At 54.7% G+C, this 26,474-nt stretch overlaps 1 protein-coding gene across 1 annotated transcript; it reads left to right on the forward strand.

Annotated features, from left to right (window-relative positions):
• The first annotated feature begins 1,583 nt into the window (after window positions 1-1,583).
• TMOD4 (tropomodulin 4) lies at window positions 1,584-24,838 on the forward strand. Its single transcript, XM_006113930.4, has 10 exons — window positions 1,584-1,743; window positions 6,263-6,440; window positions 6,872-7,028; window positions 10,351-10,473; window positions 13,539-13,628; window positions 14,090-14,220; window positions 19,725-19,832; window positions 21,327-21,470; window positions 23,429-23,573; window positions 24,550-24,838. Exons 2-10 carry the CDS (start codon window positions 6,318-6,320, stop codon window positions 24,570-24,572), a joined length of 1,044 nt encoding a protein of 347 aa, XP_006113992.1. The 5' UTR covers window positions 1,584-1,743; window positions 6,263-6,317; the 3' UTR covers window positions 24,573-24,838.
• Window positions 24,839-26,474: the final 1,636 nt, after the last annotated feature.

Consider the following 26,474-nt stretch of genomic DNA (forward strand, 5'->3'; position numbering starts at 1 on the left):
TTCATTTGCATAATGAATTAGGAGCCGCTTTTGCGCAAGAGCCGTTCTTCCTGAAAAAATGAGGAAGAACGACTCTTGCACAAGAGGGGTTTTTGCACAAAAAGGGGCTATGTAGATGGCGCCTTTTTGCACAAAAACCTCTTGTGCAAAAACGGCTCCTAATCACTTATGCAAATGAAGCCCAGAAATAGGCTAATCTGCACTTAATTTGCATAGGCTTTTGCAGAAGAGGGAAACTGTGTAGACATAGCCGTGGTGGCTGTGGCCTGCTGGTTCTCTACTGTGGGCTGGCCAGCCTGCATGGCTCTGATAAGTGCTGGGAGGGCTGGAGCCCTGTGTGTTATTCCTCGGAATTGTCAGGCAGCATCACCAGGCCAGCTGCTTCGAGAAGAGAAGAGAAGAGAAGAGAAGAGAAGAGAAGAGAAGAGAAGAGAAGAGAAGAGAAGAGAAGAGAAGGGAAGGGAAGGGAAGGGAAGGGAAAGGAAAGGAAAGACTGCCCTTTCCTAGGGCAATTGCCTCAGTCACCCATCCAGTTTCCTACTTACACCCACACTGATCTTGCCCCCTCTCGACTCCAATTTGGGTTGAAGTGTCTCGGGCACTGGGGACTCCATACCTCGGGGGCTGAGTCTGCAGTTCAGTACAGCTCGCTAACAAGCCCTTCCTGAGCTTCAGCTGCTATTTCTCCCTCTCACTTCTAGTTACCCCCAAGCACTTCTCCCTCCTTGCAGATGGCTGTCATTATCCCCTGTCCCTTGCCCACAGGGTACATCTGCCTGTGTAGCTTCTTACCCAGCCCCTGTCCTCAGAGTATCTGAATGCTTTGCCTTGGGGCATGTGTTGTAGCCAAGGATGTAGCATTATCCCCATTTTATAGGTGGGAAAACTGAGGTACAGGGCCTCAAACTAACAGCATCAGAGCTGGGAATTGAATCCAGATCTTCTGAGTTCCAGACTAGTACCTTCACTGTAAGCTCACCCTCCTTTCCTTACCCCACATCCTTTGAGCTGTCATTAATTAGCCTCCCCCCCTGCTCCATCTTCCTGCTGTTTCTCTTCACTCATTCAGTTGAATAAATTACAAGGCCAGAAGGGACTTTGATTAGGTGAATTACAGTAGCTACTAGGTGCCCAGTCATGGCCCAGAAGTCCCTGGTGCTTGGTGCTGTACAGACACATCAGAGAGATGATCCCTGCCTCACAGAGCTCCCAATTTCATCTGCTCATCTGATCCAGGCTATAAACTTTCTCTTGCCTGTTTGGCCCTGAGCTAAACCCGGGAATTCCCAGACCCATCCCACTGGATCTGGAGTGAGAGGAGTCCTCTCTTCTTGACTCTACCAGGGTGCCTGTGTGGCTGGCCCTGACCTGCCAGAGCCATTCCTGCAGCTAAGGCCTCATCTTTTGCCCTCCCCACCTGCAAAGCAAAATGCGGGGGGGGACGGGGGGACGGGACCCATTTGTGACTGTAGCCCAGAAGTGCTGTCTGCTTTCAGTGGCATTTCTGGCATGTGACCACTAGGGGTCTGCCAGGCACTGGGAAAGCTGCTGGGCAGTTGGAGTGATTGATAACCAGCCTGTATATGGGATCTCACTCTCCCACCTCCCCCTCTGCCCAGCTGGAGCTAAAATAATAAAATGCTGATCTCACACACTTCGCTGGCGGTATCCCTTGCCTCAGCATTGTGCTGCTGCTACTTTCCCCCAGCCTGGAAAAGCAGCGCCCTGGTCTGCCTGGGAAAGGTAAGCGGGAAGCCCTGCTCCCGAGCGGTGGATTTCTACACGGGGCGTGAGGCTGAGCTAGTAACAAAGCCAACGTTCCGAGCGGCTCATGGAAGGGCCACGGGGCTGGCTTACCCTCTTTGGCCATTGGCTTCGGGCTCTGGATTCTCCCCTTCAGTGTAGGGGATGAGCTGCCCCTGGGGGGATCGGTGCCTGCTTTTCTGTAGGCTGTAGGGCGTGTTTTCCTCTTGTTGATCGGTGAAAGACCCTTCCCTGGAGCTTTCAGGAGCTCTCTCTGCCTGGGACATGCACGGCTTGGACTTGACCCTCGGAGTAAACAGCGTTGTCTCCTAGCCTGGCTCCATGCAAGCTCCTGATGGAGGATGAGGTTTGGCTACTTTTCCCCCACCAAAAGAACATAACAGGCGTTATATGGCTACAGTGCTGCTGTTGCTACAGTGCTCTGCAGCCCAGAGGGCTGTGTAAATGTGACAGACCCATGCAGGTTGGTTCAACTAGTGCTGAAATGTGGCCACCTCTGGGGAGGGCTGCAGCAGCTGTTAGAACCGAGTGAGGACAGGTCCTGACTAGCGTAACTGCAGGAGGACTATTAGGGAGATGCCATCACATTTCCGAGGCTGGAATTTGGCTGGGCCTCCGGGGCAAAAACCTGCTTAAGCACTAGGACGGGTGGGGAACTTTTTTGGAGTCAGGGGCCACTGACCAACAGTCAAATCAGCTGGGGCTGCACAAAAGAAGAAACAAATTTCCCCAAACACAATCCACATTCCCCTATTCCCTTCACACACCAGAGCCTGGGTAGGTGGGTGGGTAGGTGGGGGACAAGCTAGTAGATTTTGGGGGCCCATCTATGCTCTGGGGTTGGGCCAAAAAGGAGTTCAGTGTGCGGGAGGGGACTGCGGTGAAGCAGGTGTGGGGACTGGGCAGGAGGGAGGGTGCAGGAGTGGGATGGGTGTTGGTGGACATGGGAGGGTGCAGGAACAGAGTGGGGGTGCTGGGTCTGGGAAGAAGGGGGGGTTGCAGGGCTGGAGTGCTAGCTCCCCAATGCTGAGCCTTGGAGGCTGGATCCAGGCAAGCCAGGGCGTGCCCCATGCCTGTACTAGGAGATTGCCAATGTTACACCTGCCAGCAGCCCTCTCTATGCTATGCGGGGGTGTGACCCAGCAAGGAGAGCGCCACCTATTGAATCCCCCAGGACTGCAGATGTGGGTGGGTGGGTGTCCCTTGGAGGTCTCCTCTCTGTCTTACCAGCCCAGCCTGTCCCGGCTCAGGGTCTGATCTGGCTGGATCCTAGCCCCATGGGGGCAGAACTGCACTGGATTACTTGGAATAAAACAAGAGGACTGTCGCATTTGGCCCTGCCGTGTTTCTGGGAAAGGCAAAAGGGCTATTGCCAGATTCCCAGGGCCCTCCAGGACACTGTGCCCTTGCTTTGTACTCAGCAGGCAGCCCAACCCCGGTAAGGCTGCGGCTCCAAGTGAGCACCTGGCTGTTCCGATCTCAGCAGAGCAAGGTCAGGCTGGAGCAGGGAGCAGCGTGGCCGGAGGGGCTGTGAGAAAGGGCTTTTTTGACTGGAGCTGGTGCCTGGCTGTGGCTTTAACATACGAACGTGGTGGTAATATCAATAATTCCCTCCAGGGCAGGTACCCTGGGAGAGCGTCTCTGGCCTGTGGCAGGCAGATCAGACTAACCCAGCCGTTTTCAAACTTTTTATCTCATGACCCAGTTGAAGAAAATTGTTGATGCTGTGACCCAACAGAATCTGAGTAGAGTGTGGGCTCCGGAGTGGGGCTGAGGATGGGAACTTTGGGCTGTAGAAGGGGGCTCTGGCTTTGTGTGTGTGTGGTGTCAGGGCTGGGCCAGGAGGAGCTTAGCTTGAGCAGCTCCCAGTCAGCAGTGCAGTGGGGAGGTTTAGGCAGCTTCCTGCCTCTCCTGACACCGCAGACCGTTCCGTCCTAGAAGCAGCAAGCAGCAGGTTCCCAGCCAATGGGGGTGCGGAGCTAGTGCTCAGGGGAGGGGCAGTGCTGGAGCCCTATGCCCTCTCCTGCCCCGCCACCTAGGAGCCAGGCTGGCTGCTTCTGGGGCACAGCGCAGTCTGCGGTGCCGGGACAGGCAGGGAGCTGCCTTAGCACCCCCACTGCTCACCTGACCCCCCTGCGGCACCCAGACCCAGTGCCCGACATTCCACAGCCCAGTCCTGGGTCGCTACTCGTAGTTTGAAAATCTCTGGTCTAACCAATCAGAGCGACTCTGCCTTAGCGGTTGTAAGCTTGACTCTGATTGCTCTGATGCTGGTAAATCGAGAGGAACTGCATGGAAGACTAAGGTGTGAGGTCAGAATCCTTCCGTGTGGCTCTTGGGATTCAATGGAATCCTCGGGCCCTGGTCAGTCCCAGCTGCTTCGATAGTCTGCCCCTGACTCCCAGGGTGCCCATCCCCAGGGGATCTGGGCCCTGTGCCAATGCACCTACGAGTAACAGGCGGCAGCAGGCAGGGCTTGAAGCGGAGGAACGGTCTGTAGACGCTCCCCTTACACTGCCAGAGCTGGGTCAAAGGGCCCGACCGTAAATGCAACTCAGGTTCATTCTTTAAAATGCTTCCCGGCTGCGGCTCTCCAAACACCACCTGTTTTATGGATGGGAAGGCTCCGGGACTGTCTACTCATGGAGCTCATAGATTCCAAGGCCAGAAGGGGCCAGCGTGATCATCTCTGTTACCCAGGCCAGTGACTTGCCCCAGAGGAATTCCTGGAGCGGAGCTTTAGAAAAACACCCCTAAAATGGGTAGTGCTGGAGAATCTCCCACAACCCTGGGTAGATTGGGCCAAAGTTAATTACTCTCCTGGTTTAAACATGCCCCTTGTTCCCTGTCTGACTGTGCCTCGTACCCACTCCCAGCCACTGGATCGCGTTCGACCTCTCACTGCTAGCGCGAAGTGCCTGTTGTTAAATGCTTGTTCCCTGTGTAGGTACTGACAGATTGGGGGCAATTCTCCCCCCCCCCCCGCCATTAATCTTCTGGAGCGTCTTGCTTTAAGGCAGCTTTTCCCACACTTTAATCCTCCTCCCAACTCTTCCAGACCCCTCTCTGATTTATCAGCATGGTGGGAGGCCTCAGATAGCCCCAAAAAACCCACCACATCATGTAGCATTGAGCACGGTGACTTTAAGGCCTGCTTCAGAGCCTGTTCCAGTGGAGGTGGGGTGGGGCGGCCATCCTCCCTGCTCTATGCACAGGTATTGCTGCACACAGGGGTGGGCGCCAAGCTGACCCCTGCCCAGCCAGGTTGGCAGATTCCTGGAGCAGTTGCCTTGGCAGTTTTGGTCAAAGAGCGGAGGGTGCTGGCTGCACCATCTGCCTTGTAGCTTCTACCCCAAGTGCCCCTTCTATGCCCTGGCCTGCCCCCTCCCATCTCCAGGGTCCTCTTCAGTCCCCAGCATGATGCCCTCCATCCCCATGATGCCCCCCTCCATGCCGCAAGGACCCCTTCCATTCTCAGGGCAGACATTCCCTCTCCAGCTCCTGTACCATCTCCCTGCCATCCTTAGCCCCTGACCATCTCCATCCCCATCCCACTTGGCTGTCCCCTCCCAGCATGGCTCCGCTGGAGCTGTGGCCTTCTGTGGACTCTGTGGTGCCTCTGGGGGCTGTCTCCCTGGGGCCTGGGCTCACTGATAGCCCCTGCCTCCTTCCACCCTGAGCAGCGCATCTGTTTCAGACTTGCTCCCTTATCAGCCGGTGCTGATGGCTGCAGGGCTGATATGGGCCCTGGGTGGAGCCGTGGGGGTCTCTGATAAGGGCACTGAGCTACTGCAGCACTTTGGAGGCAGGGAGGGGCAGCTTGTGGGGGTGGGGAATGGGGAAGGATTTCACTATTCCTGGCACTGGACCCTTGGGCTTGGGAGAGGGGGTGGGAGATGAGGGCAGTTAATGCTGCATACCCTTGGAAGGGGACAGGAGGTTCAGCTGTGCCTGACTGCTGGATTCGAGCCCACTGCTACTTTGGACCTTAGTGTCTTTAGACTGCAGGGAATTCAATAATAGTCAATGGCAGGGAGGCCCACAGGCTAGCCTCACTAATATCCAGTGGCAGGGAGTCCCTAGGCTAACCTAATAGCCATACATTGGCAGGGAGTAATCTCATTATTATCCAGTGGCAGGTAGTCCTGCAGGCTAACCTGGGTAATATCCAATGGCAGGGAGTTGCACTGTCTAGTCTCACTAATATCTCTTGGCAGGCAGTTCCACAGAGTGGTGTCATTAATACTCAGTGTCAGGAAGTCCCCTGGACTAACCTCGCAGTGAGTTTCAAGGACTAATTTGACTAATACCCCACATCGGGGAGTCCCATGGACTTATCTTGCTGGAATCTTGTAGCATGGAGTTTCACAAATTAACACCAATCCTGTCCCTTTGCACTGAGTTCCATAGGTCTGTGTGGGAGCAGGGAGTCCCATGGGTGAACCTGATGAAAGCCCCGCCGCAGGGAGTGCCCACACCTGTCTGTGTCCCCACTCAGGCTACGTTTCTGTGCTTGGTCGCTGGGGAGGGGCCACCTCCGACGCCGCTGAACCATGACCTCCTACCGGATGGAACTGGAGAAGTACCGGGACATCGATGAGGAGAAGCTCCTGAGGGAACTTTCCCCTGAGGAGCTGGACCAGCTCGACCTAGAGCTGCAGGAGATGGACCCCGAGGTGAGGTTGCCTGGGGCTGGGGTGGGAAGGGAGAGTTGCTGTAGCTTGTGAGATGCTGACCTCCAGGCTTTGAAGCTTCGAGCCCTGTCCCCGCCAGCCCTGACTCTCACCTGGGCCTTGGTGGGATGGCCATGCCAGTCGAAAACCCTTCAAAACTTGGGCCCGTGTGGATGGGAGGGGAGTGCAGTTCAGTGGTCAGAGCACAGGGTGGGAAGGGAGGACTTCTTGGTTCTATGCCCAGCTCTCACACTAGGTTCCTGGGTGAGCTCCTGCTGGGTGCCTCTGTTTCCCCACTGTAACATGGGGCGTTGGTGCCAGGCTTCATTCATTGCCACTTGCAAAGGGCTTTGTGCCCTCCCCAGGGGTGGGGATGGGGCTGTGATCTCTAGGGGGGGCTGTCCCACCTGTGACTTCTTCCTGCCTCCTTCCAGAACATGATGCTCCCAGCTGGGCTGCGCCAGCGAGACCAGACCAAGAAGAGCCCGACGGGGCCGCTGGACCGGGACGCCCTCATGCAGCACCTGGAGAAGCAGGCGCTGGAGGCAGAGGAGCGTGAGGACCTGGTGCCATTCACCGGCGAGAAGAGAGGTACTGGGGTGCTGCAGAGTGCATGGGGCGGGGGAGGGAGCTTGGCACAACCTGCCCTGGTGCAAACAGCAGACTCCTACATCACCTGATCCCGCCCCCTGACTAAGGGAGATGGGCCCAAGCTGCCAGGAGTCCCTGGCCCTGACATGGGGTCAGTGCCAGAGGGTACATGCCCCCCCCACCCAGGGCAAGGACAGGCTTGGGGGTACAAGTCCACAAGGGCCACTGGGAGGGGAGAGCAAAGATCACTTAACCCCCCCCCCACCTCAACCCTGCTGCTAGTGCCCCCAGAGCCCTCGCTGCTGCTGCAGCTGCTGTCACATCCTGAAAATCAGGTGTCGGACAGTGGCAGGTTTCCCCTGAAGCTACAGCTGTGTCTGCACTGGGAAGGTTTGGTGACAAAAGTGCGGTTGAGACGTGAATGTCACCAAAAGTGAAAACCAGTCAGACTGGTTTGTCTGCCTCCCACTGTTGACATTTTGTGGCCACATTGGTAGGTCCCCTGTGGACAGATAGAGCAAAGCCATGTGGGTCAGCAAACCCCCCCCCCCCCCCCCACTGTGCAGTGTTGCAGGAAAGCAGAGCTGATCCCTGCCGCTGTGTTCCTAGCAGGAGCATTCCAATGATTTGTTCTTTGTTTGTTCCCTCAAAGGGAGCAGCTCATTCAGCTGTCAGATACTGCTCAGAGCTTTGAAAGGGGGGAGGGGCATGCCTGCAGGGCAGCTCAGATCACAAAACACTGAGCAAAGCCATCAGGCCAGACATTGTGGAATACTGGTGAAAGCCAGTTCTCTCGACAAAACAAACAGCAGAGTACACGTTGGCTATCAACTATAACAGAAGGGGAAAAGACAAAAGTCTTTCCTAGGACTGGAAGGTTTTTCTCACCCAAACTGTGTGTTTTTCCCAACAAAAGTTGCATTGCAGTATAAACGCTCTCCCTATTTTGTTGCCAAAAGGCAGATTTTGGCGACAAAACGTGCCTGTGTAGACAAGCCATAAGACCCGCAAGACTCTTCTGGGTGTCCTGCTCTGCTCCATCTCACCCAAACTTCCTCTGGCCCCTGCTCACAGCAGGGCCTCCTGGTCTATGCAGTTTCCTATCCACCCATTACCATGGCGTGTGAGCACATTCCAGGTGTGCATTAAACCACCTGAGTGCCCCCATCACTTGTGACTTGTTCTCTAGCAAGGAGGAGGATTGTGTGTGGGAGGGGATTGTTTTGGTAGAGTTGCTCTGGAGTATTGGGGAAGAGCTGGGTGGAGAAACAGACGGGGTGAGGGGATGCTGGGAAAGTCCAGTCTTCGGGGAGTTCATGCCCGGGGCCTCGCACAGATGGTAGAAAGTTCCACTGGGCATGGAGAGCTGCCACCATAGCTCAGATTTAGGGTTTTCCAGAGCTGCTAGGCCACTGAGCTCTGTGTGAATAAGGCCCAAGGCTGTTCCACAGGACAGAGAGCAGAGGATCTGGCCAGTCCTGATCTCACTGATGTAGGATCTCACACCAGCACCTATCTCAGCGCTCCTGGGTCCGGTGCAGGGTGCCATATACTCACCGGCTACGTCTACACTGGCCCCTTTTCCGGAAGGGGCATGTTAATTTCACCTATCGTAGTAGGGAAATCCGCGGGGGATTTAAATATCCCCCGCGGCATTTAAATAAAAATGTCCGCCGCTTTTTTCCGGCTTTTAAAAAAGCCGGAAAAGAGCGTCTACACTGGCCCCGATCCTCCGGAAAAAGCGCCCTTTTCCGGAGGCTCTTATTCCTACTTCAAAAGGAGGCAGAGGAGCGCTGAGATAGGTGCTGGTGTGAGATGGAAGTAGGAATAAGAGCCTCCGGAAAAGGGCGCTTTTTCCGGAGGATCGGGGCCAGTGTAGACGCTCTTTTCCGGCTTTTTTAAAAGCCGGAAAAAAGCGGCGGACATTTTTATTTAAATGCCGCGGGGGATATTTAAATCCCCCGCGGATTTCCCTACTAAGATAGGTGAAATTAACATGCCCCTTCCGGAAAAGGGGCCAGTGTAGACGAGCCCACCATGTCTGCACTGATCAGGATAACCTAATAATCCCCCTCCCCGGCTTCTGTTCCCCTGTCTGTCTAACTGTTTGCACCCATGGGCAGCAGGTGAAGACCCAGCTGGGGAAGGCAGCTGAAGCCCTGCCCCTTCCACCTAAAGCCACACCCCTTGCCCCAAGACCATGCCCCTTCACAACCTTCCGCCCTCCCCACCAGCCAAGCCCAGGAATTTTATAGAGCAGAGCCCAGAACTCCCCTGTCAAAGGGGTGGGCTTAGGGTTGCCAGGTGTCCGGTAGTGACCCGGACAGTCCGGTATTTTCGCCTCCTGTCCGGTAAAAAAAATCAGAAAATACCGGACACCTGGAATGTCCGGTATTTTCTGGTTTTTCCCCTGCCAGGAGGTGAAAATACCTGACACCTGACAACCCCACGACACCCAGCAAGTGGGCCGGCTCCCCCTGCTAACCTGGTTCCGCAGGGAAGCTCCCTTCTGGCTCGACCAAGAAAACGAGATGGCCACTGGCAAAAAACCTAAAGACCTGAGCAAGGGGAAGCAATGCCTTCCCAGGGTCTAAGTGCTCACCCTCTCCTCTTCCTATCCCTATTCTGACTCTGCACGCAATTAAAGGGGCCATGCTGTTTTAATTTATTTATGTATTATTTTGCTTAATAACTCTTGGGGTCCTTTTTTTTTTGGCTCAACAACTTTGGTCTCCCCCACTTCCCCCCCCAACAGAATTTTTTCCCCGGTGGTGTTGTTTTTTGGTGGGGGGAGAGGGGAGTGTGTTTGGTATTTTTGTTGAAACCATCTGGCAACCCTAGGTGGGCTGCTCTCTCCCATTCTGTCACTCAGCGCTCCCCCCCAGCCCTTTCAGTTGGATTCTCCTTTGCTTCCTGTCCTGAATTCACTGCATTCTGCCCTGAAGCTGGCTGCATCTGTGCACCACCCGTCTGATCTGGGACAGCAGTTCCCCCTCCAGAGCTGGGGGGAAGCAAGCATTCCAGGGCAGACTGCCCTGTGGGAATCTAAGATGCCATCACCAGTCAGTGGCTACGTGGCATCAACAGGCCTCTACTTATAACCCTAGTGTCAGGGGGAATAGAAACCACATCTTCCTCCTCCAAAAATCCTGCCATGGGAGCTGCAGGTGAATCTCCACTGATTGCTGGCAGTAGAGGGCCTATGATGCACATTCCTGATTCCATGCAGCCGAGGGCAGGGGCGTACACACTGCACTATATGATGGTTCTAACCCTTGGTGCTCCCCAGCCCAGACTCTAACCCCTGTCTGTCTTCTTGCAGGGAAACCCTTCATCCCAAAGACCCCCCAGCAAGAAATCCCCAAGGAGGAGCACGTCACTTTGGAACCTGAGCTGGAGGAAGCCCTGGCCAATGCCACTGATGCAGAGATGTGTGACATTGCAGGTACGGGATCTCTGGGGACAGCAAAGCCTGTCTGCTTTGGGGCCACAGTGGTGGGGAGGCAGCAGTGTCCTGCCTTTAACCGAGCCTGGGCCCAAGTATGTGCTGGTGGGGAATACCTGGAGCCCAGGCTCTGGCTTGAGGTTGCTGCCACTGGGCGGCTGGTGTTTCCGGGGTGGATGTGTTGTGACTGGTGCTGAGTGAAGATTGGCCGGATCCTGGCAAGGGATTCAGATGGAGTTGGTGAGATGCTGAGCCCTTGGGCGGGTCATAGGTTCCATCCCCACTGCCAGAGATCTGCTGCCCAAGTGGAAAGGCGGGTCTGTTAGCAAAGGCTGTAGCAGGCTTATCTGCTGTGCATGAGTGTGTGAGGGTTTGGGAGATGCTGACAGCAGGGAACGGGTCCTGCCTGCCCCATAGGCTACGTCTAGACTGCAGGCTTCTTTCAGAAGAAGCATTTTTCAGAAGAGATCTTCCGAAAAAGCTTTTTCCGAAAGAGAGCGTCCACACTGCAAAAGTGCATTGAAAAAGCGATTGCTTTTTCGAAAGAGAGCATCCAGACTGAATGGATGCTCTCTCGCTTGTAAGCTGTGATTGCTATGGACGGAATGGCTACCAGGGCACCTGTGCTTTTTCCTCTTTCCTCTTCTTCCGAAAGAACTCTCTCTTCCCCATCCACACATGCCTTTTTGCAAAACAGCTCTTTCACAAAAAGGCTTCTTCCTCGTAGAATGAGGATTACCAACAGGGGCGGACTGGCCCAGCAGAATACTGGGAATTTCCCGGTGGGCCGTTGTATCCACCCGTGACGGGCCGCCGTTGCCCCGCACTCCAAGCGGCTCTGCGTCCACGCTGTATGCGGTGCATGGAACCTGACCCGCCGCTCGTGCTGCATGCTGGACGTGACGCAGGTAAAGGGGTGGTGCTTGAGGGGCATGGAGGGAGGGCTATTCCTAGGCCTATTTTGATTGCCAGTCCACTCCTGATTACCAATGCTGGAACACCCCTCTGTTCTTTTTATTTTCTTGCGGAAGAACGTGATTGCAGTGTGGACGTTCCTCAAGTTTTGTCAGAAAAATGGCCATTTTTCTGACAAAACTCTGTAGTGTAGACATACCTACCGAGGGCTTGGCTGTCATCATGGGAAGAGCTATGTGACATCAACAGGCTGCGACATACCCTTGTGGTGGCAGGGGGAAAAGAAACCACATCTTCCTATTCCAAAAATCTAGGCCCCTGCCATGGGAACTGCAGGAGAATCTCCATTAGTGGGTGACAGTAGAGGGCCTATGACACACATTCCTGATTCTATGCAGCAGAGGGTAGTGGCACACAAACACCACAGTATTACAGCTCTAACCTTCAGTTCTCCCCAGCCCATACACTAACCCCAGACTTCGGGGCTGAAGACTATGGAGCTCTGGGAACAGGCTGCCCTAAAACATCCCTTAGGGGTGGGAAACAGGGCAGGGGCACAGCCACTGCTGAAATCAATGTTCGGCTGCCAGGGATGGATTTCACCCCTCCAAGCTCCTGTGATTAGCAAGTGGGTCATGAAAACTCCAGTGGGGCTAGTGGCAAGGCAATGAGTTGAGGTTTGGGGTTTTGCTGCATGTGAAAATGCCTGGCCAGACCAGGGAGCTGGGAAGTTTTGTCCAGATTGAGCATGGCAGTGCAGGCCAAGGGAACTTGGTGTGAGATGCTGCTGTGTGCATGCTGGCAGAGGCGTATTTGTGCATGGTGCTTGCATGCACGTCCCCATGTGAATGCATATGGGGGTGTGTGCATGCTCCTGGCTAAGCCTCTGGGTTTAGACAGGCCTGTGTTTTGGGTGCATCCATGCGAATACATGCACTGTGTGAATACCCGCCCCTGTGCATGTGGGCGTACATATGTGTGTGTGGGTACACATTTGTACACTGGTGTGTCGATGCATGTGTGTGTACCTGCATGTTTGTATGAACCTGTGTGAATCCCTGTATGTGTGAGCACATGTGCACGCATGGCCTGCAGTGTGCATACACTCTTGCGTGTGTGTGCCCTCACCGTGCTTCAGGGGCAGCTCCTCACACATTCTGGCTGGCTTGTTGCCTGGCACAGCAGCCCTCTGAGCTCCCTGGGGCAGGGGGTGCCTAGAGGGAAAAGGGGGGTAAAGCGAGACCCGGGCTCACCCCTTGCCCAGTTCAGCAGCACACAGGTTGGCCTGCTGTAACTCCGGGACCCAGCTTTGGTTCCCAGCCTCCCTGCCCCCATGCCGCCTCGGGGCGGTTACCACTGCTGCCCATACAAGCTACGGTGAGCTCCGATTCCCAGAGCTCAGCAGCAAGCGAGCTGGCTGCGAGCCAGTGGGTGGCTAAAATGAGAACGGCAGGCTCCAGGGCTATCCGCTTACACCCGCTGGGGAGATGCTAGGCCAATAAAAATACATGAGGCATGTGGTGAGAGATTACATGGAGGGGCTTTTCCTAAGGCCTCCCATAGCCAGCCGCGATCGGGTTGGGAGCATGGCCACAGGGCTGCCTTGTGGCCTGCTACAATAATAGTGAAGTGCCTTCAATCCCCAGAGTCATGGGGCGCTTTGTGAGCTTGTCCATTGGCTGGCATGCAGCCAGCTCTGGGGTGGAACAGGATAGCTGCTTACAAAACGATAGGCACCCACTATGACCATGCAACCTTCACTGGGGTGGAACACAAGAAGACTTATTCCTCCACTATGGACAGCCAGCCACCTCTGGAGTGGAAGGTTTTATACAGGGAGCACTCTCTCACTGGTGAGATGCAGCAGCTTCTGGGGTGGAATGAGCAAACTGTTTACACAGGGATCCCTCGGCCAGTGCTGAGATGCAGCCACCTCTGGGGTGCAAGGTGGTAACTGGTTAACAGCAAACAGCAACACTGTCACTTAGTGCAGTTTAGGGAGATTGGGAGGTTCCCTTCTGCCAAACAGGGACAGGGTGAGCCCAGAAAAGCAGAGAGATGCAGCAACCACCTTCCGCTACCTCTGCAGCTCAGACCCTCGGCCTTTCCTATTAAACCCAGTGGTCTGTTTACTGTTGCCTCCCCAACAGCCATTCTGGGGATGTACACCCTGATGAGCAACAAGCAGTACTATGAAGCCATCTGCAGCGGCAACATCACCAGCACCGAAGGCATCAACAGTGAGTGCGCTTCAGCCGGTGGGGCGGGAGGTTGTGTGGTCATCCCATGCGCGCACCGACTCCAGTTTGGCCGCTCCGTCTGTCACAGAGCAAGGTCTGGATGCCTAGGTCTGGGCCATTCCCCCGGCGGGGCTGAGAACCCTCTGCCAGAAGCGGGTGTGAAATGCATGACACCAGTGGATGCGGGAGGAGAACAAAATGGGGTTTACGAATTCCTCTCTGTCCGGATTGTTGTGAGTAACGCAGGGCAGGAGATGCCGGGACACAGGGCCAAACTCTCCCAGCATTTACACCGGTGTAAATCAGGAGTGACTAGCCATAGCGAAGCGTCTTTGGCTGATTGATTGGCAGTGTTCCTTTGGCTTTGAGGCCGGCTGAGCTTTGGGGTCCGGTGCAGCGTGAGAGGAGCAGGTTGGTGAATCTTCCCCTGCTGACCTGGTGGTGCATGTGTATCCCTCCAGGCGTGGTAAAGCCGGATAAGTACAAACCCGTCCCAGATGAGCCGCCTAACCCCACCAACGTGGAGGAGACCCTGCAAAAAATCCGGAGCAACGACAAGGACCTGGAGGAGGTCAACCTGAACAATATCAAGGTCAGTTTGTGCCAGGGCAGCAAGGGGCATGGGAGAGGATGGGAGCTCTGGGGCGTGGGGGCATCTGGCCAGGGTGACAGATGGGCCCCGGGGATGCCAAGCAGAATGGGGCCTTTGATTGACTGGGGCCAGGACCTCAGCCCCTCAGAGAACAGAGCCTGGGCCACAATCTTGGGCTATGTTGGACCTTCTCCATCTTGCTCTCCTCTGGCACCATGCAGAAGAGAGATGCACGGAGCAGATCAGCACTGGCCTGGCTGCAGCCTCAGGCATGAAGGGCCTTCCCTTCCTCTTCTACCGCTGCTCTGACAGCACCGTCCGCGTGACCCGTTCTTCTCAGCCACCACGGGCTGCTCTGCCTTGGGCAGTAGCTCCATCTCCCCCAAACCAAAGGGAGGTGGCTGGCCAGGCCTGGCTTTAGAGCTGTGACCCCACCATTAGGAGAGGGGAGCAGATGGAGGGTTGAGGAAGGCAAAGATGTGCAGGGCAGGGAGCTGGCAGTGCCCTGGGGGCTCCTGGGTGTGACAATCCCAGTCCCTCGCCCTAGCTCCCATGAGTCAGGGCGTCCAGCCTCAGCATGGTGCCATGGCAGCAGCCAGTGCAGTGCTCAGGTGGCTGGTTGCTTTTCAGGTGTCCCGAGACACCTTTGCTCTGGCACAGAGGGGAGTAAATAACAGATACATGCTGAACTCAGACCCACTGACTGATCTCTTGGGCTGCCTTCCCTTTGATCCACCCCCCTGATATCCTCCTCCCTCCATCTACCCCTTTAATCCATCCCCCGATATCCACCTCCCTCCCTCTACCCCTTTAACCCATCCCCCGATATCCACCTCCCTCCCTCTACCCCTTTAACCCATCCCCCGATATCCACCTCCCTCCCTCTACCCCTTTTACCCATCCCCCGATATCTACCTCCTTCCGTCTACCCCTTTAACCCATCCCCCGATATCAACCTCCCTCCCTCTACCCCTTTAACCCATCCCCCGATATCCACCTCCCTCCCTCTACCCCTTTAACCCATCCCCCGATATCCACCTCCCTCCCTCTACCCCTTTAACCCATCCCCCGATATCCACCTCCCTCCGTCTACCCGTTTAACCCATCCCCCGATATCCACCTCCCTCCCTCTACCCCTTTTACCCATCCCCCGATATCTACCTCCTTCCGTCTACCCCTTTAACCCATCCCCCGATATCCACCTCCCTCCCTCTACCCCTTTAACCCATTCCCCGATATCTACCTCCTTCCGTCTACCCCTTTAACCCATCCCCCGATATCCACCTCCCTTCGTCTACTCCTTTAACTCATCCCGATATTCACCTCCTTCCATCTACTCTTTAACCTATCCCCCGATATCCACCTCCCTCCATAAGAACGGCCATACTGGGTCAGACCAAAGGTCCATCTAGCTCAGTATCCTGTCTGCCGACAGTGTCCAATACCAGATGCCCCAGAGGGAGGGATCACAACAGGTAATCCTCACGTGATCCCTCTCCTATCACCCCCTTCCAGAGAAACAGAGGCTAGGGACACCATGCCTACCCTTCCTGGCTAATAGGCATTGATGGACCTAACCTCCATGAATCTATATAGCTCTTTTTTGAACCCTGTAAAAGTCTTAGTCTTCACCACATCCTCTGGCAAGGAGTTCCACAGGTTGACTATGCACTGAGTGAAGAAAAACTTCCTTTTGTTTGTTTTAAACCTGCTGCCTATTTATTTCATTTGGTGACCCCTAGTTCTTATACTGTGAGAATAAGTAAACAACTTTTCCTTATTCATTCTTTCCATACCAATCATGATTTTATAGGCCTCTATCATACACCCCCTTAGTCTTCTTGTTTCTAAGCTGAAAAGTCCAAGTCTTTTTAATCTCTCTTCATATGGGACCTGTTCCAAACCCCTAATAATTTTTGTTGCCCTTTTCTGAACCTTTTCCAATGCCAATATATCTTTTTTGAGATGAGGTAACCACATCTGTACGCAGTATTCAAGATGTGGGCGTACCATGGTTTTATATAGAGGCAATAAGATATTTTCCATCTTATTCTCTATCCCTTTTTTTAACGACTCCTAACATTCTATTTGCTTTTTGACTGCCGCTGCGCACTAAGTGGATGTTTTCAGAGAACTATCCACAATGACTCCAAGGTCTCTCTCTTGAGTCGTTGTAGCCAAATTAGTCCTCCTCATATTGTATATATAGTTGGAATTATTTTTTCCAATGTGCATTACTTTATATTTATCAACATTAAATTTCATTTGCCATTTAGTTGCCCAATCACTTAGTTCTGTGAGATCTTTTTGAAGCTCTTCACAGTCTGCTTTGGTCTTAACTATCTTGAGCAGTTAAGTATCATCTGCAAATTCTGCCACCTCACTGTTTACCCCTTTCTCCAGATCATTTATAAATAAGTTGAATAGGATTGGTGCCAGGACAGACCCTTGGGGGACCCCACTAGTTTCCTCTGTCCACTCAGAAAACTTACCATTTATTCCTACCCTTTGCTTCCTGTCTTTTAACCAGTTATCAATCCACGAAAGGACCTTCCCTCTTATCCTATGACAACTTACATTACTTAAGAGCCTTTGGTGAGGGATCTTATCAAAGGCTTTCTGGAAATCTAAGTACTGTATACTATATCCACTGGATTCCCCTTGTCCACAGATTTGTTGACCCCCTCAAAGAACTCTAGCAGATTAGTAAGGCGTGGTTTCCCTTTACAGAAACCATGTTGACTTTCCCCCAACAAATTATATTCATCCACGTGTCGGACAATTTTATTCTTTACTATAGTTTCAATTAATTTGCCCGGTACTGACGTTAGACTTACCGGTCTGTAACTGCCAGGTTGACCTCTAGAGCCCTTTTAAAATATTGGCACCACGTTAGCTATCTTCCAATCACGGAAGCCAATTTAAAGGACAAGTTACACATCACAGTTAATAGTTCTGCAATTTCCCATTTGAGTTCTTTCAGAACTCTTGGGTGAATGCCATCTGGTCCCAGTAACTTGTTACTTTACGTTTATCAATTTGTTCCAAAACTCCTTCTAATGACACCTCAATCTGGGACAAATTCCTCAGATTTGTCACCTAAAAGAATGGCTCAGGTTTGGGAATGTCCCCAATATCCTCAGCCATGAAGACTGAAGCAAAGAATTAATTTAGCTTCTCTGCAATTACTTTATCGTCTTTCAGGACTCCTTTAGCATCTCGATTGTCCAAGGCCCCACTGGTTGTTTAACCGGCTTCCTGCTTCTGATGTACAGGCAGTCCCCGAGTTACGTGGATCCGACTTATGTCGGATCCGCAGTTACGAACGGGGATTTTCTCGCCCCAGAGGACTGGAGCAGCGGGATGCCTGGTCCCACTGCCCGCCTCCTCCGGGGCGAGAAAAGCTGCTCCCCGTCTTCCTGGTCTGCTGGGGGAGCTAGCAGACCAGGGAGACAGGGAGCAAAGCGGCGGAGGACCCGGGCCGGACCCGCGGCGCTTCCAGCTGATCTGGAAGCGCCACGGGTCCGGCCCGGGTCCTCCGCCGCTTTGCTCAGCGTCTCCCTGGTCTGCTGGGGAGGGACGCAGCTAGTGCCCCCCCCCCAGCAGACCAGGGAGACGTGGAGCAAAGCCCGGGGCCTGTGGTAGAGCAGGTGGGGCGCTGCCGGTTGGTCCCGCAGCACCGCTCCTTGGCGCTACTGGATCAGTTTCAGCAGCGGCTGAATCAGGACGCCTGGGGCAGAGCAGCTGGGGTGCTGCTGGGTTGGTCCAGTAGCGCTGAGGAGCGGCGCTAATGGAGCAACCCAGCAGCACCCGAGCTGCTCTGCCCCAGGCGTCCCCAAGTTAGCCGCTGCTGAAACTGACCAGCGGCTGACTACAGGAAGCCCGAGGCAGAGTTGCTCTGCCCCGGGCTTCCTGGAATCAGCTGCTGATCAGTTTCAGCATCGGCTGACTTGGGGACGCCTGGGGTTCTTAAGTTGAATCTGTATGTAAGTCGGAACTGGAGTCCAGATTCAGCCGCTGTTGAAACTGATCAGTTTCAGCAGCGGCTGAATCTGGATGCCAGTTCCGACTTACGTACAGATTCAATTTAAGAACAAACCTACAGTCCCTATCTTGTACGTAACCCGGGTGTACTTAAAAAAGAGTTTACTATTACTTTTTAAGTTTTGGGCTAGCTGTTCTTCAAACTCCTTTTTGGGCTCATCTATGTGAAAGATTCGACAGAGGATATGCAAATTCTGCAGGAATTAACATATTTTCTTCCAATCTCACTTTTGAAAGCAGAGCTTTGAAAGTGAAAGTAATGAAGACATGTTTTTTTCAGCAAACCTCCCCCTTTTTCGAAAAGCTGCTTTTCCTAAAAAATGAGGTTTTTGCGGCTTTTCAAAGAAGGGGAGGGGTTGCCAAAAAAACCCATATCTTGATTACTTTCATTTTTGTGAGATCGAATCTTCTGTGTAGTCTAGATGAGCCCTTTGGCTTTTCTTATTATATTTTTACACTTAATTTGACAAAGTTTATGCTCCTTTATATTTTCCTTACTAGGATTTGACTTCCACTTTTTAAAAGATATCTTTTTATCTGTGTCTGCTTCTTTTACCTGGGTGTTAAGCCATGGTGGCGCTTTTTTGGTTCTCTTATTGTGTTTTTTAATTTGGGATATACATTTAAGTAGGACCTCTATTATAGTGTCTTTGAAAAGTTTCCATGAATTTTGCAGAGATTTTACTTTTGTCACTGTACCTTTTAATTTCTGTTTAAGTAACTTCCTCATTTTTGTGTAGTGCCCCTTTCTGAAATTAAATGCCACAGTGCTGGACTGCTGAGGTGTTTTTCCCACCACAGGGATGTTAAATTTTATTACATTATGGTCACTATTTCCAAGCGGTCCAGTTATATTTACCTCTTGAACCAGCTCCTGTGCTCCACTTAGGACTAAATCAGAATAGCCTCTCCCCTTATGGGTTCCACAAGCGGCTGCTCCAAGAAGCAATCATTTAACGTATCAAGAAGCTTTATCTCTGAGGTGACATGTACACAGTCAATATGGGAATAGTTGAAATCACCCACTATTATTGAGTTTTTTAATTCGATAGCCTATCCATCTAACCACCCCTGCAACCCATCCCCTGATATCCACCTCCCTCCATCTATCCACCTCTGTGACCCAATATCCATCTCCCTCCATCTATCCATCCATTCAACCCATCCCCTGATATCCACCTCCCTCCATCTATCCACCTCTGTGACCCAATATCCATCTCCCTCCATCTATCCATCCATGCAACCCATCCCCCGATATCCACCTCTCTCCATCTATCCACCTCTGTGACCCATTCCCCAATATCCATCTCCCTCCATCTATCCATCCATGCAACCCATCCCCCGATATCCACCTCTCTCCATCTATCTACCCCTGCGACACATCTCTCCCCAATTGTCCCTCCATTATGATGCCAGAAAGACCAGTGAGGCTCCTGTTTTCTCGCATTCTCCTCTTGCAGAACATTCCCATCCCCACGCTGAAGGAAATCTGTGAAGCCATGAAAACCAACACCCATGTGAAGAAGCTGAGCCTGGTGGCGACTCGGAGCAGTGATGCGGTGGCCATGGTAAGCCCTGCAGCTCCCGACAGATGGACGCTCTCCAGGGAGCTGCATGGGGCATCTCCCTTGCCCCCCTGAGCTCTGACAAGCCACAGCTGGCATCGAAATGCCCCAGGGAGCCTGACTCTCCAAGAGGGAACCAGCTTCCCTGACAGGAATTCACACCTGGGCTGGATTCAGCAAAGCCCTTAAGCAGTTGCTTAACTTCATGTACCCAGTTAGGTGCTGTTGGCCTCAGTGGGTACATCTGCAGTGCAGCTGGGAGGTGTCAGGGCAGCACCTGTAGATGTGCCCCAGCCAGTGGATCTGTGAGCTCGAGTCTCATGTGTCAGCGACGCTGCAGCAGCCCAGGCCGTGGCCCCTGCTCGCTGCTTGTGCATGTCCCCAGGGACCTGGTGGGGCCAGTGCAGCCACTGGTGCTGCTGTAGCTTCCCTGCTCTTTGGAGTTGGGCTAGCTTTGATCCATTCTAGCTAGATCCCAGCCAGCTCTGGTAGTTCGCTTCCCCGTAGCAGTGTGGACACCATCTTACGCTCGGGTGGGGGGATGTCAGGGGACGGGTGAATGGGGTAGATAGATGGAGGGAGTGGATGTCAGGGAGGTGGATAGATGGACAGAGATGGAAACATACTTTCTAGCGGGAACCCAATGGACAAGGGCCGTGTAAGAGCCGGGCTCAGAATACAAGCTACAGCTGAGGAGCAATTCCCTTAGCTACCACTAGAGATCCCAGGGTGGTCCCGTCCATAAAGCCCTGGCCTTGGAGTGGGTGGTGCTGTTCCCACTGAGTCATTGGGTGACCGTGGCCATGTCACCTCACCTCCTTGCGACTCAGTTTCCCAGCTGTACAATGCCGGTGACAATGCTTACCTCCCTTTGCCATCTGTGGATGCTGAGCAATAGGTAAGAGTTTGGGGTTGTTATTACTCTGGGCCCTTTCAAAGCCTCTGGCTCGCAGGGGACGGTTATTAGTGACTGGAACAGGTTCCTGAGGGTTGTGGCTGAGTCTCCATCGCTCACAGTGTTTCAGGGTGGACAGGCTGTGTCTAAGAGATCTGCTTGCAACCTTGTTTCGGGAGCTTCTCTGGCCGGTGCATGCCGAGCGTCACAACTGCCCCTTCTGGCTTTGGAAGTGCTGAGGCTATGGAAGGTGGTGGTCGGGCTTAGTGGCCCAGGGAAGATGGCTCAGCTCAGAATCTTGTGCATTGTTAGAACGCTTCTGGGACCATCCTGCAAAACAGGCCTAGTGGGAGTGGCGTGTACGTGCCATCCCTCAGCCGGTGAGAGTGGGGAGGGCAGCTGAGTCACGCCACTCAACAGCCACCCCGATTACTACCCTTCTTGACTTCCAGCCAGCCAGGGTCCCGAGAGAGGTGGCTCGAGAACAGGCCAGAGACATATTAGCAGTGTTCTGTGCCAGGGGCTGCATGGGGAGGATGTCAGACTCTGCTCGCAGGCTGTGACAGGTCGATACGACTGACTCTGGTCTGGGACTCCCACAGGCCGTGGCTGAGATGGTGAAAGAGAACAAGACCCTTCGGAGCCTCAACATTGAATCCAATTTCATCACTAGTGCTGGGATGATGGCTGTCATCAAGGGCGTGCAGCAGAACACCACGCTGGCCGAGCTCAAGGTGGACAACCAGGTACGGTCACCAAGCCCAGCTGCCAGAGAATGCTGGGGCAGGGGGCCATGTGCCGTTTAGTGGGGACATGGCATTGGAATGGCTTGCAAGTTGTTGGACAGCTTGACGGATGGTTGGGAAGCAAAAGGTGGGGCCAGTGGACATTGGATGTCGTCGGTGTCTTGGATACAGACTTGGGTGCTGGGAACTTTTAATTAATTCAAGCTCAGATTCTGTGGGTATGTGGAGTCAAATCCTGACCCCACTAATGTCAGCAGGAGGGAGGGATAGCTCAGTGGTTTGAGCATTGGCCTGCTAAACCTAAGGTTATGAGTTCAATCCTTGCAGAGGCTATTTGGGGTAAAAATCTGTCAGGGATGGTACTTGGTCCTGCTGTGAAGGCAGGGGACTGGACTCAATGACCTTTCAAGGTCCCTTCCAGTTCTAGGAGATAGGCAATCTCCATTATAAAAAAAGATTCTAATAGGAGGGTGAGTGTCCCCTTGTGGCCTGGGATGGCTCTGCAACATTCCTGCCTCAGTTTCCCCTCACTCAGGGTTTTGTGAGTCCAGGTGTTTATCAGTTAGTCCTGCCCCCTCAGGCTAGGAGGCTGCTAATGATGACACTGGCTGGACTGGCTCCATTTCTCCTTAAAGGATGCAGTCTGCCTGTGATTAGGAAGCTGGCCATTCTGTGCTTCAGTTTCCTGCAGGTAAAACGGGGATAATGCTACCCGGGTGTGTACGGAACGTTGACACCCATAGCTGGGATTCACACCCAAGGGCTGGGATTGTCTTTCTGGGGGTTACAAGAGTTCACATTTGTAGACAGAGGCTAATTATCTAATTATCCATTGTCATTGGCCAGCTGCACGTTGCTAATCGAGGGCCCAATCCAGGGAGGGGCTGAGTTCAGTCTGGACCCAGTGGGTCTGGGGAGCAGAGGGGACACAGCACTGGTGGGCTGGGTAAGGAGAGGCCCTATGAAATGAATGGAAATGCTCTGGTTGACTCCAATAGGCCCCAGTGAGTCAGGGCAGCCAGAGGCCAGGACTGGATGTCTGGTCCGGTCCCAGAGCAAGGGATCTATGGAGGGTACAACTGGGAACAAACAACCATCTGCCCACACGGCCCAGTCTGGGATGGGCACCACGCTGGGGCGCAGGCCCTGGAGAAACCCGATCCCTCCTGCTTTGGGGGGAGGCCAGAGCTCGATAGATCCCAGCTTCTGGCCATGGAGGCGGGAGCTAGGACCAATATTCCCACTTGCACAGTGCTGCCCTGCCCAAAGCTGCTCCTGGCACCAAAACCCCATGGGCAGGGAACCCAGCCTGATTACCGCTTGGCCCTTCCTGCACACTGAGACACAGAAACGACGGCTTGATCCTTTTGCTCTGGGCTACCCCCGTTGCGAGACACCCAGGAGCCAGTCCAGGCCGAGGTCCTGGGCAAGCTCAGGTGCCGAGGCTAGGAAGTGCCCTGGAGGCTCGGGTGCCTGGTGGGACCCCAGGCACCATAACCCTGAATTGCCATCTGCACTTTTCTGCCAAAGCCTCCTGGAGGCCTATGTCTGTCCACAGTAGCCCCTGTTTCCTGGGGCTGAGTAATGGGAGACAACGCCTCTCACGCTAGGGGTCGGCTTGGAGCTGGCTGCGCTTCGTAGTCACCCCACAGCAGCTGGTGTGGGACGAGTCTGGCGGCTGTCAGGCGAGCTCCCAGACGCCTGGCGGCCTCTGCCGAGACCCAGACTCGGCTGGGCCGGGCCCTGGAGGCTACAGCGTGGGGTGTGTGTGTGTGTGTTTCCAAGGCTACCCAGGCCTGCAATCAAAGCAAAGACAGCTGGACGGGTCCCTGGGGCCATGCCCCCCATGGGGCTGGTGCGGCCTGTGTCAGACTGGCCAGTCAGGCTGGGCTGGAGATGGGAGCAGAACTCCCCGCCCCTGGGGCCCAGCTCAGCCGGGCTGTCATTTCTTTGCCCAGTGTCAGCGGCTGGGGGACTCGGTGGAGATGGAGATGGCTGCCATGCTGGAGAAGTGCCCCTCCATCATCCGCTTCGGGTACCACTTCACGCAGCAGGGACCAAGGGCCAGAGCCTCTATTGCCATCACCAAGAACAACGAGCTCCGTAAGTAGCAGGCTAGGAGAGTGGTGGCGAGGGGACAGACTGCTCCTGCCCCCTGCCCCTCCGCAGCCGCTCTGGGAGCCTGAGCCCCCTTGAATTTACAATGGTCCCCTCGCCCAGAGTGCCCCCATTGGCTCAGCCCTGGTGCACTCCGCTCTGGGGTGAAGTGCCTGGTGATGCTGCTCCCCTCTAGTGATTAGACGCCACACAACGGGTGTGTGGGTGTTGCTAACTAGGGATGTGGAAGGTTAGCCAGTTAACTGGTAAGCAGCCATCACCCTTAGGGGGTGATGTTTATCGGTTCCGGTCCAGAGCAGCCCCTGTCCGCAGCGAGCCCAGGCACGTCACCGGCAGCAGGGCCACGTCAGCCCGGCTGCGGTGAGCGGAGGAGTCCCACTGCTCTTTAATTGGTTAACCAGGTAAATATCACGTTTAACCGGTTAACCCATTAAATGGGATTTTACATCCCTAGAGCTAACGGTGCTGGTTCTTTAAGTCAAGCAGCATAACGCATAAACCTGTGCATTGGGAGGTAGAGGTTCAGGATTCAATTCCACGCCCCCAGCCAGGCGGTGGCCTTCCCTGTGCCCCTCGTTAGGACAAGAAGTGAAAGCTCCGGTAGCCAGCAGAGCCTGCAGCGTGGGGGTGGGTCAGACTGGGAAAGCAGGCCCTGGGCTTTACCCAGGACTGGGCGATTAACACCTGGGAGTGGTAACACCCCCACAGATGATCCTACTAGGCCTCTCATTCCTGCTGGATGTCAGCCTCCTCACTTCCTGTCCTACTGCTGAGGGGCATTTCCTTCCTGCTTGTCTCTAGGATGGGCTGGAACTAGCTCTGGGGAAGGGGGAGAAGGTGCAGACAGGTTGTTAGTACTGGAGATTGACAGAGGGTGGGGTGCACTAGGGAGGGGTGGGGACTTCTGGGCTGAGCTGTGCCCCCCAGATCCAGAACCACTTGCTGTGTGTCTGCCCCACAGGTCGCAAGCAGAGGAAGACATAATGCCCGGCGCTGCTGTTTAACGCCTCTCTGTGCCTCGAAGCCATTGGCCCCGGCCGGCTGGTGCCCTGCGGCCAGGGCTCTGCCTCCAGCTCAAAGCAAAGTGGAGCTTTTGGTTCTTTTTGTAGATTTCCTGGAGCCGACCCTCAGCTGTTGCCTCCCCGCCCCCTCTAGCACTTGGAGTCCCCAGCTCAGGTTACTCTTTCCTAGGAAGAGAACTGAAGCGAGTATTTTGGTTATCACTGTAAATAAAGAGATCGCCATGCGGACGGAGGCTCAGGACTGGGGTAGGGGTGAGGTGCCCCTTGGATCCCTGCACCTCCTGCCTTTGCCCCTGGATCCTTGCCCTGCCCACCCTCCCCGCTTTGCCCCTGCATCCTGGCCCCTCCCTGCCTTTGCCCCTGGATCCCCTGCCCCCACCATCTTTAACATTAGATCCCCCCGCTTCACCCCTCCTTTAACCCTGATTCCTCCACTGCCTGTGCGGCCTCTTCTTTAACGTCCTCCCCCTCCCCCCACAGCCTCCAGCTAGTACATTCTTTGCAAGGATGCCTAGAGGCTGCCCCTAAGCTTGGGGCCCCGTGAGGCCAGGCCCTGCCTGGAGGTGCTCACCCTGTAACTAGCCAAGTGGTGGGAGGGGAAACTGATGGGCTGAGCGGGGATGTGACATACCCAAGCTCACCTCCTACTGGAACAGGGCCTAGACCCTGTGGTGGAGCTGGGGCCCTACCCCCAGAACCCCCCCACCCAGCTTGTGCTGCTGACCTGACACAGGCCCCCTCTTCTGGCAGGCTGCCCAGCGCTGCTTGTCTAGGGCCTAGCGCAGCCTCGGCTCCAGCTGCCCCCAGCTCTTGCTAAATCCTGTGGCCGGAAGGTCATTTTAAGGATGCCCTCTCCCCCAGCTGGCCAGTGTGCATCCGCCTCCTCCCAGCCCCTGGCCCCTTGGGGCAGCTCCTTGGGTGATAGAGTGGCTGAGAATCAAGGGGTACCATGGCAAGGGGGGGGGTTCCCTGCAGCACAACCTGGCAGCCTCATTCCTGCTCACCCCAGAGCTGGCAGCACCCATCAGGCCTAGCTTTCCCATCCAGCCTAGCTCTTGACGGCTGGGCCCCGCTAATCATCGTCTATTATGGGTGGCCCCCCTCTCTGCTGCTAGGTGGGGGGCGGCCCTACCTATCCAGAGCTGGGGATACCAGGGAACAAACCCCCGCTCCGGGGTAAGGGACCTGGCTTGGGGGAGGGCCGCTGGGGCTGGCCTTGTGTGCCCTGGTGCAGCGTCCGCAGGCTAAGACACCCAGCTGGGAGCTGACCGATGGGCTTATATGGTAACATGGTGCGTTGGCCCCCTCCCTGTGCCCACAGCCGTCACATCCCCAAGCCCATGGGGGCAGGTGGCATTAGTCAGCAAGCGTGTCCGGTGCCACGCTAAGCCCTGCCCGCCTCGTAAACAAGCTGCACAGCTCCCACACGTGTGTTTCTCTCAGCATCAAAGGACTGCGGCCCCAGGCCACGAGGAGCAGGGATGACTGATGGGGATGGGCAGGAGGCAGGGGGAGAACAGGGCCTGGACAGCTGGCAGGGCTCTCTCCAGGACAGTCACTCGTCTGGGTCCCTGCATCGGTAGCCACAGGCGTTCCCCTGGCAGCGCTACTAGGGGCAGCACTGGAAAGGGCGATGGAGCTGGGCTGCCTTGTGGCCCCTTTCCAGGTGGTGGCCACACCTGCCTGCAGCAGAGCCCCGAGTCCCAGTAGGAGGAGAGGGGCTGGTTTGAACACAGGACACCTGGGTTCTGTTACCAGGCCCGAGGAGTCCTGCCCACCGTGAAGGGAAGGGGCAAATCAGAGCAGCAGCTCCAGAGCTTTAGAAATAGGAGGCAACATTGTCCAGCGGTAAGATCAGAGGTGG

The sequence above is a fragment of the Pelodiscus sinensis genome, chromosome 24 (assembly GCF_049634645.1).
Source record: "Pelodiscus sinensis isolate JC-2024 chromosome 24, ASM4963464v1, whole genome shotgun sequence".
Classification (NCBI taxonomy): Eukaryota; Metazoa; Chordata; order Testudines; family Trionychidae; genus Pelodiscus; species Pelodiscus sinensis.